The sequence below is a fragment of the Fragaria vesca genome, linkage group LG3, assembly GCF_000184155.1.
Source record: "Fragaria vesca subsp. vesca linkage group LG3, FraVesHawaii_1.0, whole genome shotgun sequence".
In the NCBI taxonomy this organism is placed as follows: domain Eukaryota; kingdom Viridiplantae; phylum Streptophyta; class Magnoliopsida; order Rosales; family Rosaceae; genus Fragaria; species Fragaria vesca.
This window is the reverse complement of record NC_020493.1, coordinates 18,122,161-18,137,460: the sequence shown is the minus strand read 5'-3', so window position 1 is coordinate 18,137,460 and position 15,300 is coordinate 18,122,161. Positions and strand designations below refer to the sequence as shown.

General features: G+C 38.0%; 2 protein-coding genes across 2 annotated transcripts; both read right to left on the bottom strand.

The window, feature by feature from the left end:
* Positions 1-4,671: 4,671 nt before the first annotated feature.
* LOC101302049 (40S ribosomal protein S15a-1-like) lies at positions 4,672-6,027 on the bottom strand. The gene is made up of 4 exons (XM_004294552.1): positions 5,950-6,027; positions 5,692-5,846; positions 5,204-5,364; positions 4,672-5,028 (listed from the first exon to the last, which is right to left on the bottom strand). Exons 2-4 carry the CDS (start codon positions 5,822-5,824, stop codon positions 4,930-4,932), a joined length of 393 nt encoding a protein of 130 aa, XP_004294600.1. The 5' UTR covers positions 5,825-5,846; positions 5,950-6,027; the 3' UTR covers positions 4,672-4,929.
* A 1,946-nt stretch (positions 6,028-7,973) lies between these two features.
* LOC101301761 (pentatricopeptide repeat-containing protein At4g28010-like) lies at positions 7,974-10,762 on the bottom strand. Its single transcript, XM_004294551.1, has 2 exons — positions 10,442-10,762; positions 7,974-10,336 (listed from the first exon to the last, which is right to left on the bottom strand). Exons 1-2 carry the CDS (start codon positions 10,505-10,507, stop codon positions 8,222-8,224), a joined length of 2,181 nt encoding a protein of 726 aa, XP_004294599.1. The 5' UTR covers positions 10,508-10,762; the 3' UTR covers positions 7,974-8,221.
* Positions 10,763-15,300: the final 4,538 nt, after the last annotated feature.

Below are 15,300 nucleotides of genomic sequence, written 5' to 3'. Positions count from 1 at the left end.
TCATTTGGGTACCGAATTAGATTAAATAAATCAACAGAACAAAAGTTGTCCAAACAGAACCGTTCGTGTAAATTACGATTACAAAAGCTCAAATGATCTTCAAATTTGATGAAACTTTGCAGGAATGATCTACACACTTTGTTTTAGATATTGTACGGTTGAGATGTGGAAATACGACCTGAAAGTAAGCGAAATAAAGAGTCCCTTACTTTAATTTCAAAGAGGGATCCCTCTCTGGAATGGGACTGTATATATATATATATATATGTAATTCATCCAAAAGAAATTTGATAGAGATTTTTCTTATTTTTTATTTTGTTTTAAAATTCGATAGAGACATGTATATGGCATAATAATTGTAATCCGTAAAAATAAAATAAAAATTGATAATTTAAAACTCTATAACTAAGTTTAGATTCTCAAAGATGGAAAGAAATTTACGTTTATGGAATAAAAGCCTCTCTTGCTATGATTATTAACTACATCATTATTAATAAATTAGGGTAAGAAAATATTACATTTTAATATGTAGTAGCCATTAATTGTCTAGGTTAACATTGTCTTTTCACTTAAGATTAACATGGCTTGATTTTAAAAATTGATTATGTGTCTAGGTTACATGACATACCACATAAGATTAAGGTCATAAACCTTAGGCCTTATTAAGGCCCTCTAACACTATCCATTTCAGAACTTGTATAAAGATGTGAAAGAGACAAATAATGAGAAATTAAGTTCATAGAAAGCAGTCGGAAAAAGTTGGATAATAGATTGGTAACACCATTTCATCATTTCCTCAAAAAAAAAAAAAAAAAAAAAAAAAAAAAAACAACCGTTTCATCATGTTTCAAACGAAAAAGGTAATGCTTATATATATTTGGTGCAAAATTATATGTCCCAAAGGGTGTAGAAAGTAGAAACCAGAATGACCTTCTGCAGATTGCGTAGAGTTTGATGCACTGGAACGTGATTCACACTACAACGAAATAACAATTAAGTAGGCTCATACACTCTTGTTTGATACTAAAGAGTTTTTCTGACTAGCTAGGAGATCTTGGGAATGTACATAGTATTCGAGTGTGATGATCGAATTCGAGTATTTCCGAAGACCAAAGTGCTAGCTCAAATTGCTATTTGATGTTCAATATCTTGCTTAATGCCATAGAATTACGTACGTACACCTCTTCCAACAATATTACATGCAGTAAGTCCTTTTCAGCATTCTTGATCGATCATAATATAAGCAGAATCCATTTGCACACCGACTAAGATTGCAAGTTCAGATCGAATCTAAATTTATCCACACTTACTCCACCTCGACTACACCTTTACACTCACACAATCTTCCTCCTTTTCTCTTTTCTTTGTTAATAATTTGCCTTTGATTCTGCTAGAAGATTGGATTGCTCGGTTTGGTAGCTCCAAAGCTTACACTGTATATGCAGTTGCAGTTGCCCACGTTTCGTAGGAAGGAACACAATACAGTCCAAAGCAGAATGACAAAGCAAAATGAAAATATATAGACAATTAGAGCAAACCCAACTTTAGTTACATCCATGACTCCATGTTTCCCATAAAATACCTAAAGTCGGAGAAAGCATGGGCCATCATGTTAATGCTTCAAGTATATGCTTGGAAGATACTCTTCCCACCAAACCTAAACCCTACTCCTCTAACCCCTTTAAAGCTCCACAAGTCTCCTATGTCACTACTTCTCTCTCACTAATTGTGGGACTCATCCAGCTTGGCCTCCATGAGAGCTACCATGGCAACTACAAGGGCATGCAGCGGTGCGATCAGCGAGGGTGAGGAAGAGGAGGGCAACGAAGATGAGGAGGATCGAGGGGGATATAAACCGCAGCCATTAAAAGTTTGATGTCATTACTTTTATGGGCAACTAAGGACTCTTTGGCAGAGATCTAGGATGATGATGCTGGACGCTTCAGTTTGATCGTTCAGGTAATCTATAGGGTAACTAGATATGGTTTTGATTTCTTTCCCATGTTTGTTGTGGCTTGGATGAAAGAAAGAAACATTGGTAAACATATATAAGCTCTAGTAGCTGCTGCTATTAGAGCTTATCCTTTCATTTATTGTTGTTGCTTTTCTGCAATTGATAAGCTGTTCAAAGTACTAATGAGCTTGATGAACAGCCTAAAGTAATGTGCTTGATCACTTATTGGGGTCTGAATATAATTGATATAATGCTTCGATGTAGCTGTAATATGAAATGATTCCTTGCATGTAGTATATATGTATTTGTGGATACAAAGGCAAAGAAAAATTAATGGTTTGAGTTCATACAGAAGCCTTTGAAATGGTGGTTACAAATCAATAGTGATGTGATGATGCAAACCGGCTAGCTTCACAGTAAGAATGGGGACTCTAATGTATGAAAACGAAATGGCTAGATTCCACACATCCAAGGTGGAGGTTGTTTTGTGTTTAGGAATTGGAATAAGTTGCCAATAATCAATATTCTGAAAACTTGAAGCCACTAAAGGTGCGAGTTATACGTCCTTGGGTCTAATCATTTTGGCTCAGCCATCCAAATTCGGTTTCTTATTGTATTTCTTTCATCCTGCATCAATAGTCATCGATCCAACATCATGCATTTACATTTGTTTGATACAATCGAATAAGTAAACGATGTTATATTTTCGAACATTCGAACATTTTGACAGATGTTCATGTAGGAGCGCTAATAAGCCGTTAATGAGCATACATTTTGAAAGATTGAGTGTGAATTTTCGAACATTTACTGCTATAATATGTAGCATCACCTTGATTAACAAAGTTTTGGTCATCCAAAATGCTTATTCATGATTCATCAACTTGGGGTAATAAGTGGGAATGCCACTGACTTGCTTTTGGGCCTCATGACAGATTCAAAGAATCAAAATTGAGCAAATGAACCTCCCCTCTCAACCAAACAACTTCTGTTGTTCTGATGAAATGCAGATGGAGGGTTTACTGGCGCAGAAGCAGAACTACTTCTGTTGTTCTGATCAGCAGAGCAGTACCATCGTCCAGTTCAACGGCCTCTGGGGGGTTATCACCACCGCACTGCAGTCTATAAATCAAAATGCTAACAGACTATCGTGTAGAAGTAGAAACAAGTCGTTCCTCACGAAAGCAGTTCGACAAATTTGTTTTACGAGTTGATATGCCAGTACATATATGCCGAGTCCGGTAAATACATTTTATTGACCACTGTCAAAGAAATGAAACACCATCACATCATAAAATACATTTGCCAAACCGTTATTAATCTTCTCATGAAGATCGTGACTGCCTGCTCAGGCCCTTGATGATCATCAGGATATGACTTCAAAATGCTAGTTGTCGAGTTTACTGCAAATGGACTAACTCTACATTATATGCCTTCATCCCAGAGAGTGAGAGCCGATGGGCAATCGATCTCAACATGGGAGAGGAGGCTTATACATCTAGGTAGAGTCTGATGTTGTCAACTTGTCACTGATGTTGCTATGGCATTAGATTATCAGTCCATGACAATCACAGGAGCTAAAGTATGTGCAGCATAATGGATACCAGGACTAGCACCTCCATAAGATCATCGACATTGTCGTATAGTTCCTCTTAAAGGTTATGTAGACAATCGTACAAAGTCATAGACCCTCTTGATGCCAGCTGAAGTCGCATTGTCACAAACTCACGATTCACGAACAATACCGTCAATATCAGTTTTATGTCTCCTGCTCCACTTGTTGATTTCAATCCGCAGGCATCGGCATTCTGATTCATGAAGGGGGTACGTAGAAGTCGGCATTCATCATTCTGATTCAAGGGAATATACGTGTGTTTTAGGAGTGGTATGAGTTTCTAGAGAACCTTCTCCAAGTCTCCACCAGTTTGGTAGTTTAAAAATTGAAACCATGTTTTACCATGTAAAGGCCAAACAGTTGACAGCTTTCTCATTCTTGATTCTTGTAGTTGTAAGCTTATCCCGTGCGACTCCATTTCTACATCACTTCTTTTGTTCATAACTTCAATTAAAGTTTCTACATTTGAGTGACCCATTAACAACTAAAGTTTCTACATTTCAACGTTAGCTAACAGTAGGGGTAAGAGGGCTCAGGGTTAACCCAACTTCTAAAACAAAAACACCTTCATAGTTCATTTGCACCTAAATTTGGTCGGTCATTTGCATCGCATAAGCTAGAAATAATTCAAAACGCATGCAAGCATAAAGTTACTCAAGCAACAGAAACCAAATGCTGTTTCTGACTTGAAATACACAAGGTGTATGAAAGCGCTGATTCTAACTCCTGAAATTTCACCAAGGAGACATTTTCAGAACAATAAGTTCACCACAATGCTAGTCTCCACTCCATCAAAAATCAATTGAAAGAGATCCTCAAGGAACACATTGTCCTCCAATACACCAACAGAAAAAGGGTTCTACAGAATCTTGAAAACCAACGTAAAACATGAAAGCCATCAAAGGACACAAAATTGGGATATGCTCGGATGGCGTAAGAGATAAAATGATACTACTCACCAACAGGGGCAACTGCAGCTGACTAGTTTCATTTTATCCCAACACCATCTGAGCATATCTCAATTCTCTGTCGGAAAATGACACTCACGATACAGGTAAAAAAAAATAGCCACAACAAGAATCAAGATTTCAATACAACACCTTTTGCAATAGTGTAAACAGAATCCCAGAAGGAGCTTTTTCATTTCATTTATATGGGATCCAAAACAGAGACTACTGATGATGAATATAAAATAACATTAATATCAAAGTTGCGATAACATGAAGGTCAATCCAAGCAAAACAAAGAAGTCATATCCAAGTACAATAAACTCTCAATACCAGCCTTGGGAATTAAGTCTATGAAACCATCCCAGCATTACTAAACCAAAATTTTAAAAAGACAGATCTGTTTGATACTCTCCTCAATAAAAGAAACCGAGAACTTTGCCACCCACATTCTTTCTCCTAGCTTCCTCGTGATCCATGATTCCAGCAGATGTTGTCAACACAATGTATCCAAACTGCAAACGTAAACATTACATTCATGAGCTAGAACTCAAAACAGTATGCTTAAATCTTAGTAATCTTAAAACCAATGCAAATGAACATGCATCAACTCGGCAAGCCATATTTAACAAACACAGTAACTACAGTAACTTAATATCTAATACAACGATTAATTAACAAGGGGCAAACCTGTCTCGAGGGAAGAAGCCTAGCAGTCCAGCCTTCAATCTCCTTGACACCGACATCAAAGCGAGGACTGATAACCCCACACTTGTTCAGTCTCCCATTGAGTTCAACCACAATCTTTCCAGATCTGTGGTCATCAACATACTCAAACTCACCAATGTAACCTGCACAATTCAAGACCCAATAATCATACAACCAAACAATTCATGACCCAATAGTCATACAAACAAACAATTCAATACCCAATAGTCTAGTAACCAAGCATTACCAGACCCAATAATCACATTTTAACCACCTGAAGACCCAATAATCATATTAATAGCAAATCCCAGACCCCAAAATCACCTCAGACCCACTAATCAGATAACTAAGAAATACCAAACCCAGCAATCATATAGTTCGATCAGCATAACACAAAACTCCAACAGGCGATATAAAGATACAAGCTTTCTTTTACAAATAACAAAATAAGAGTGGAGGGAAAAACGAACCATGCTTCTGCATGACGATAAGGAATTTGATGATGACCTTAGAGGAAGGCCTGATCATGACCTGTCTCTTTCCCCTCTTCTCGGCGTTGTACATGCTCTTCAAAGCATCGTTCAGAACGCTGACTCTCACCATTTTGTTTCCGCTTCTTTTAGATCTGAAAGCAAAACACAGACAAATTCAGAGTCAGAGATCGTGATGGGTAAGCTTTCATTAATCGATTCGTGCATTTTGTGAAGTTGGGTGGAGAGTAGATTTACCTGAAACTGAGAGCAGGAGATGGGGGCGGCGGGTTTGGGAGAGCAGAGGCACACTAGGGTTTTTGCTTTTCAAGTGATGAAGGTGTTGTCGAGCTTAGGCTTTAATGTATTAGCACGTTGGAGTTTACCAAGATGCCCTCATGGGCTGCGGACTTCATTATGCAGGCCTATTATAACTTTTTCCCTATTCGGTCAGTGCGCACTAGTTTCATCAACACAATTTGAAGCCCACAATGTTTTTTCTTTTTTCTTTTTTTTTTTCTTTTTACTTTTCTCAACAATGAAATTTGAAGTTTGATTCACTTTATCTCCTTCATAAGAAGGTAGAATTAGTTCAGATTTTAGGTTTAAGCTAATCTCATAAACTCAAAAAGAATGTTTGTTGGAGGGTTTTACTAAAGTTTTAGTGAGAAACACATTCTCCAATGATATCAGAAAAACTACATTGAGTCTTGTGTCATATCTTACATGCTTGTCTTTAGCTTAATATAGGATGAAAACATGTTTTGTTGGATTAAGCTTAAAAGTTCTTATGCTAATCCTTTATTTGTAAAAAAAATGCTTAGTTCGAGCATGAAATACTATATTTGAAGCAATGGCAATTGCAGCAAGATTGTCACACCATATACAAGGACACTGTAAGAAGAGACTCAAGTCACAAAAACATGAACCCGAGTCATCAGTGGTGGACGCAGAGAGATTTGTAAGTGGGGGCAAAAAAATTGAGGACGTAAGGAACCTCTAGAGGCAGCTCACTGTCCATTTCTTCTTCCTCTCCAATCTCCAGTTTTTAGTCACATATCTTGGTAAGCCACAAAGTTTGAACCTCCCCAGTAACAACAAGACACAATTATGGGATCTTTTCCTTTGTTTAATTAATGTGGGGTAGCAGATTTTTACACAATAGGTGTATATTTATGTCTCAATGTGATGATTGGGGGCAAATTCAACTAAACATTGGGCATACATATGAAGCTTCTCATCAAAAAAAGTTCACTGGGGGCAACAGCCCCCCACTCGCCCCCTTTTGCATCCGCCATTGCGAGTCATAATATCTCTGCAGCAGTACGTGAAAGCAAGATGTATGTACTCGGCTTGGGCCTTGGAACATGAAACAGTTATGGAGCTCTAGGAGATACGATTTGAACATAACTAAACGCAATAACCTTCTATTTTGCCGGTTTTTCGGATCTCTGGCATAGGTCTACATCAAAGTAAGAATTGAGGAATAAGGAGCCGAATTAATAATTTAGGCCATGGTTTATGGAGAACTTTAGATAGAGCAGCATTCTTTTCACAACTGACCAATGCACTGATATAGGAGAATGCATAAACTCACACACTTGATTGACAAAATATGAGATATCCGGTCGGGTTGGTGTGAGGTATTCAAGGGCTCCGACGATACTCCTATATGTAGTTGGATCAGTGAGCGTGGTTCCTTCATGTAATCTGATTTTCTGGCCATAAACGGATGCAGTGGTGCATGGTTTGACATCAAGCATGTGCATTTTCCTCAATAGAGCAACAATATACTTCTTTCGGCAAAACATTGAAACCAGGCTCCCGGAACCTGTTTTAGGCCATATACAGACTTACTTTTCTAGAACTTATAGAAAAGCTACAACACTGTTCTCTTTCCTTCTAAACTTGGGTTTGCACACTGAATACTAACTTTCCAGATTGTATCAACGAGCCGAAAAAACACAAACATATATTTTTATTTTTTCATGTTATTGTATTGCTTGTTAGCAAGTAACAGATCAAAGAAAAACATATGACCAAAAAAGAAACATCTATTGAAAAATAAAAATGGCAATTAGAGAGCATTAAACCAATGAGAATCTGTCACTAACTTATTTATGGTAACATCTAGAATTGTTGTAGCTTGATAACTCTGATGTCTTCACTTTTGAATCAACCACCCAACCTAGTCCCTTTACCCATGATTTTTCGTTAACTATATGCAAAGATGTAATGAAATGCTTCAATCAAGTTCCATATGGGCTATGGCATGTGCCTTGAATAAAGAAGACAAATTTATTGTCAAACCTTAAATCTTTCTTACATAAAACAAATGAGTGATATCACTTGCCAGGAGAAGACCAGTATGTGGAGTGATAACAGAAGTAATGAGAATACACATCAAAATATGGTACAAATTCCATATGATTACAAAAGAACAAAAGAAGGACAATATGACTTACATAGCATAGCACATAGAAAGCAACACACTTTGTGGCACCGGGAGACCTCTTCAGGAGGAACAATCTCAAGCAGCACATAACTTAAGTTCCGGATAAGATTTATTGACTTTCATCAATAGCTCATTGCAGGTAATGCTTAATTCTTTCGATGTATCTTTTGAAAAAGTTGGGAGAACCTCCATCACATCAACGTCATCAGAGATTTGACAGAGGCACGCTAAGATGGTAGAAGTTATATATTTGTCCAGAACAACACCCTTGTCTGCCATCTGATGAAGCATATCAACAATTTCTTCTGTTCCACCGTTAGAACTATAGCCCTTTAACAAAGAATCGTACACAAAGACATCAGGTTCAATACCGCGAGCAGTCATCTTCTCAACGCACATTCTAGCCTCATCCATGAGCCCAAGTTTTGAAAACCGGTTTACCAACATAGAGAAGGTAATTCTATTGGGAACTAAACCCAATTTGAGCATATCATCTAGAAACTCTTTAGCAGATTTAATATCTCCAGCTTTCAGAACTCCGTCAATTATGGTATTAAATGAGAAAACACAAGGCGAATGATTTGCAGTTCTCATTTCTTGAAACAACATCCTAGCTTGCTCCAAACTACCCTCCTTGCACATCGATGACATTAGAACGTTGTAGTCAATTACAGTGGGACTAACTCCAGAAGCTCTCATTTTACTAAAAAGTCCTTTTGCAACCCTGACCATTTGATTTTTGGAAAATCCATTGATCAAGACACCATAAGTGATTGAGTTAGGTATAACTCCCAAGTCAACTGCATGTCTCCAGAATTCTATGGCCTTGTCAACTAAGCCTTCCTGTAAGCATCTGTCGATCAAAGTGTTATAAGTACCAAAGCTACCAGAAATGCCTCTTTCAATCATTGCATGATACATCTCCATAGCCTGATCAAGATTACCTTCCTTGCACAGTCCCAAAATAAGCATGTTATATGTCATAACATCTGGCTCAACAAAGTTCTCATCATTTGTCATCTTACTGAAAAGTTTCATCGCCTCATCAGCCTTCCCGTCAGAGGACAGTCCCATTAGTAATGTGTTGTAAGTGATTACATCAGGTTTTACACCTTTCCCTTTCATCGTTTCTAAGATCTTTAAAGCATCATCCACCAACCCCTCCTTGCATAATCCATCAATTATAACGTTGTACATTACATTATTAGGCTCCGTACCCTTCGATAGTATTAAATTGAATATCTCCATGGCTTTTGTAGCCATTCCATTTTTGAAAAGCCCATCAAAAATACTTGTGTAAGTAACAACATCAGGGGGAACTCCACGTTGTGTCATATCAGTTACCATCCTAGTGACTTCTTTCCACTTCCCAGTCTTAGACAAAGTATTTATCAAACAACTATATGTAACCACATTAGGAGAAATACCCTTGTTTAACATCTCATCAAACAGTTGTTTTCCTCTGTCAAAACTCCCTTTAGCACAAAAACCACTTATAAGGGCACCATAAACAAAAACATCCATTTCCAAACCCTTTTGCCTCATCTCCTCCAAGAAACCCATCGCCTCATCCACTCTACCCTGTTTACAAAATCCATTGATCAATGAGCTGTATGTTACCACATTCGGTTCACAATCCGACACCCCCATATCAACCAACAATGCCACTGCTTCTTTCAACTTTTTCGCTTTGCAAAGTCCATCTATGAGAATGTTATAACTACGAATACCAGGTGTTACAAAATGACTACCCATTACGCTAAACAACTCGATTGCCTTGTCAACCTCATCATTAGAACAAAAACCCTTTAACGCAAGATTCATAACATACTCGTTTAACTGAAATCCACGCTTTAACAACAAGCCGAAAATCCCGGTTGCGAATTCTGGCTTGCGCATATTGACAAAACATAAAACCAAACAACTCAATGATATAAAGCTTGGAATAATACCAACCTTGGTCATCTTATGATAAACTGAGAATGATAGTTCATAATTCTTTGACCTTGTCAGAGTGTCCACAAGGAAGTTGCAGGCTGAGGCTGACCCCGAAGGCAGGCGGTTGGAATGTACGGCATGATGAAAAAGCGAAAGCGCCTCTGAAATTTTAGGATCCGGGTCCTTCCAAAAAGCCCTCAATCGTGTTTCCATATCAGATAGACAAGTAACAGATGACAGCGAGGAGAAGAGCTGCAAGTAAACATAGAAGCGGAATGTCAATGTCACACTAACTTCAATCGCATGTTCCAGCTATAGCAAAATTAATACAGAACAAAAGAGAGAGAGAGCTGTTACCCGTGTCTTAGATATCTGTAATGACCGCATACCACTGCATTTTGAAACACGAAACATCAGTATCATTTTCAAAGATTATACACACATCCAGTGGAGGAGGCAGGATGAGAATGTCACCTGGGCTAATTGTAGAGTACAAAAAATTTTGTTTGACGATACGAAAATTTTTGGTTAATTAATAAAGACACACATACATAGAGAGGACGTAATAAGCCTTACCCTCAAATGCATAAATAAAAACTAACTAAACTTTACTCTACAAGGCCTCAAACCTTCAAAATCATTAATCACCGCCTCATTGTCATCCGCTTCAGCAAATTCTTTTTCAATGTGAAGCACCATGCAATTATCAAGAAAATCATCCTCTATCTTATTTCTAAGTTTGTTTTTGATGATATTCATGGATGAAAAAGCTCCCTCAGTCGTTCATCAAACATTATATCAATCTTCTATTTCTGTCAAATCAAAATGGATGTGCCTTAGATATAAACTCACACTAAATATTTACTACACAAACAACAATCAAAATTTAGTAATCCCTATTCCCTAATGAATTCTATAATCTATAGTTGGATTCAAACTTCAAAGAATCAAAGAACAAAGAGCCATACCTGAGGAAGGCAGAAAGTAGGGATCGGGATTCCGGGACTGGGATCAGTGCCTCAGTGGGATGGCCGGATGGGCATCGGGCGACGGGCGACAGCGGGCGGCGGCGAGAGCGACGGGCGAGTGGGGCGACGACGTTGGGCAAAGGGGTGAAAGGACGACGGCCAAGCTAGGGCTGAAGGGATTGAGAATAGATTTGGGAATGAGAATAGTTAGAACACGCTCACTAGGCTCTGCCTAATACATCTAAATTTTTTTTTTTTTTTTTTTTTTAAATAGAAGTTGGTTTTTTTTTTTTTTCGGCTTCAACTTCACTTGACTGGGCTGGCTCCACCCCTGCACACATCATGTGAGTGACTGGAACAGGTTGAAAGATTGGATGACAAGCAAAAGGATCAAAACCTAACCGTCTTGTCGAAAATAAAAAATATAACAAATCATGGGATCTCAGTCCGATATATCATCGAGAACTGAAACCAACTGGTAACTAAATGCAGTAAAAATAATTTTGTTCATAAAATTAAATTTATAGAAGACAATAGCATGGCAACACCAAACAAACAAACAATTTAACTTTAATATAATCATGTGATTCAGAAACTAGCTTTCTTGCAAAAATATTAACCTAAACGAAGAAATTACATATTATGAGTGAATTAGAAACATAAAAAATTTACGGAAAAAAAAATCGAGAACTATGGAATAGAAAAAGGAAAAGCATCGACCTCTAGGTTTGTTGCCGGAGTTATGGGTAGCTGGTGTCGGTGACAGTTGGTCGGAGATGACCAAAGAATTGGATGCAATAAGAGAGTTTTCTTCGTTTTTTAAGAAAAAAAATGGGAGTTTGCTCCGTTGGGTTGATTGAGGCTTCAATTTTGGAAGCGGGAATCGTGATCGTTTGAGTGAATTTGATATTTGGAGATTGGTCGGGGACGATTGACAGAGAGAACTCAGAGAGGAAGAGGGAGAGGTTAGAGGAGTGACTGAGTGAGGCGCTGGTGAAGGAAAATAGACTGAAAAGTGGTCCAAGTAGTTTCGTATACGACGTCGTTTGAATGAATCTAGTTTTTTTTTTTCTACTGTCACTGTCACTGTCACAAACCACTTTACTCACCTCACAAGTTTTTATTGAAATACCAACGCCCTGAACTAAAATTACTGTAAGGGACAATAAGTTATTACTGTTTCTAGAATATTTCATACTGTGTGCCTTGATTTTATGCCATCAGGATATATAGTTAGAATATGACTATGTATTCTTTATCATTATTATATTGGTACTCTGTAATTTCTTGTATAAAGGGCTCTTATCAATGAATAAGATGACGATTCTTTATTCTCTTACTAGATCTTTTTGTCTCTACTGTTTATTCTCTATCACGTTATCATGTACTTTGTTCTAACCCTAGATCCAATAGCCCACCATTTGTTTTCCAAAACCTTAAAAAAAAAAGGTTTTTCGGCTCCTATGTCCGACTGCCGCCTGTTTTCTCAGCCGCCATCCGACTTCACCAGTTGCCAATCCCTTGGCCGCCGCCTGCCGACGATTCTTGGTTTCCTCCGACTACAATTTTCGACTTCTTCAAGTGTTTGAAGTTTCGAAAGGTATGTTTTGAAGCCCTAAACTTTTTCAAGTTCAATAACTCGAGGAGGATAAAAAAATTTCCTCATTTCTCCAACTTCATTCTATGCTTGGGATTTTGTGCGTGCAGGTAAAAATCCTAGAATTTTATTCGCGGGTCAAGAGTGTGTTTGATCACTCTTGTTTCCTTGTCCGGGTTGTGTGTGATCAACCTTGACCTTTCTCCAGATTGTGTTTGATCAATCTGAGACCTTTTTCCGAATGGTGTTTGATCAATTCGTGGCTTTTTCGGAGTGTGTGTGATCAATCCGAAGGAAAAACCATTAAAAATATCGTTTGTGACCTCTATCGAGTCTCATAACTGCTTGGTTTTGTATGCAAAAGTAATGTAACATTATGCTCCTTTGAGTTTTGATGTACTCGATATCTAATGCGAATCTTCGCTAGCTATTTGTGGAACCTTTCATTGGAAAGGATTAAACTATATATTTTGACCCCAAGGCTAGCTAACAAGCTTAGATGTCGAGATTTCACATCTCACGCGCTCAAAGTTTTGAGGCGTCACATCGACAACAGCCTTCAACGGCAATCTGTGCAAAAAGTAATTACCACAAAAGTACTGTGAAATGCACTTATGGAGCGTTTCTTAAAATGTCCATCTAACTCAACTTGTTGAGTTATTAAGTTAAGTGGATTGCTTACCACATTATTTGACTACATATTGTCGATGATATTCCGTGACATACTGATCCATAATTGTTAGTGGATTCGATCATCATCAAGTTCTCTAAGCCCTCCAAGTTGGTTTAGAATTACCAACGAGGCTTGAATTTGATCATCCTAGCAAACGGGAATTGCATATATGCTAATAAGATAAACGTATTGGCCTACACACATGAGATTGTTTCCTAATCCCTAGTGTGGGAAAAACAATACGGGTCACGGCAACGGCAGAAAAAACCGCGCCGATGTCCAGAAAAGAAGGAGAGGTGTCGCTAGCCCTAATGGCGACACTCCCTGTCTAGACACCAATTTGTCAAAACTACTTATGTCAGCTCATGACAATGCAACCGTTGTGGATCTCCAGATCACTGGTTCAAGAGTTGTCGAGCTCTCCTTCAAATTGTGAATGCATACAGAAAGGTACGGAAAATCAATATGAGGACAAGAACGTCATCCTCATTATCACGGATTTCAAAGATTCGGATCATGCTCTAGCTACCCCTGACTTTGACGCCATCGGCTAGACATTGATTTTCGTATCAAGCTATATGTAATAAGACGTCGTATCGAAGTCTTTCGTTTATTCGATACCTCGATGTACTCGCATTAGCAATAATGAATGCCTTGAGAATTTTTGAAACTATTCTCCTCTTATGGTTCGTATTGATTTACAAACAAGATATACAATTTTTACATCGTCCTTATAAGCATGGCATGTTTACAATCTACATGGTTAGATTGTGCTGATTTGGTCACTTCCAAGTGAAGATGAAGCACGGCCTTGCATCCTCAAGGAGAATCGCCAACGTGTTTCCGGTTAAGTCTTATACTTTATAGCAGATTTTCCATTATCAATTGTTTAACTAGGATCATCCAAGTTCAGTGTGATGCATGTCTTAAAATTGTCCGAAATTAAGGAGATAATGGTTTCAAGTGTGCTTCACACTACCGACCCTCCACGGACATGCCTGATCATACTGACTTGGACTTACCGAAAGCTTTTGATTTTGGATCCCTCTACGTTATTAAATCAATTGTCGTCTTACAAAATACGTTGAAGACTTAATAAAACTGCGTATAATCATCATCACCAAATCCTCTAGGTCCTCTGAGTACGTTTATGTTCATATCAGGGAGCTTTTGCTACCTAGTCATGGAGTTTACAATGGTGGAACGACCAAAAAGGACTTGATTTTGATCATCAACACGTCCCTGTGGCTGAGCATAAGCCTCCATGCCGCCGGCAAGCTTCAAAGCTTTGCCAATGCCAAATCTACGAAAAACAGCATTATGTCCCTTCTGGACAGCCAACTTCGTTTGAGCTTTGTGAACAGCTCCAGATGAACCAGATAGTGAGCTTTATATCATTGGAAAGCTCTACGAGTCTAGTTTTCAGAACTTTTTGCAGTTCGTCCATATCTATTTTAACGAAAAAGTTATGGCTGTTTTGGTGCGCAAAGGTTATTCTGCGCGGAATTTTTTTTATACACTCTCGGGATTGCAGCTTTCTATAGCTTCTTTCAATCATTCTAAATAGTTCAAATAAAACTATTTACTCGTCTATCTACTCCATTTTGTAGATCTGTCTCATAGAGATATTGAGTGTTTCGCAGATAATGGAACTACCTACAACATTCTAAGGAACCGCAACTATCTCTGGATTTTGTGCCTTGTAAATCTTTTGTGACTACAATAATTGAATCATACCGGTTAGGGATCGTCAAAAAGGCCGACTACGAAATTTTTTACTTAGGAGACGGAATTATTTAAAACAATATAAAATTAAAAAAATATTAACCACTTAAGAGACGGAATTGTATTCCGTCTTCTAAGTAGAGTTTAGGAGACGGATTTTTTTACTTAAGAGACGGAATTATTTTTCAAAAAAAAATTAAAAAAATGTATTAACCACTTAAGAGATGAATGGTATTCCGTCTTCTAAGTAGAG

Bases quoted from the DNA above. Each gene is read 5' to 3' on its own strand.
- LOC101302049 (XM_004294552.1), bottom strand. From the start codon at position 5,824: ATGGTGAGAGTCAGCGTTCTGAACGATGCTTTGAAGAGCATGTACAAC. The intron at 5,365-5,691 runs GTTCGTTTTTCC...TGAATTGTGCAG, and splicing joins TATCGTCATGCAGAAGCATG to GTTACATTGGTGAGTTTGAG. The intron at 5,029-5,203 runs GTTTGCCCCTTG...TTACGTTTGCAG, and splicing joins GGCTTCTTCCCTCGAGACAG to TTTGGATACATTGTGTTGAC.
- LOC101301761 (XM_004294551.1), bottom strand. From the start codon at position 10,507: ATGATACTGATGTTTCGTGTTTCAAAATGCAGTGGTATGCGGTCATTA. The intron at 10,337-10,441 runs GTAACAGCTCTC...GTTTACTTGCAG, and splicing joins TACAGATATCTAAGACACGG to CTCTTCTCCTCGCTGTCATC.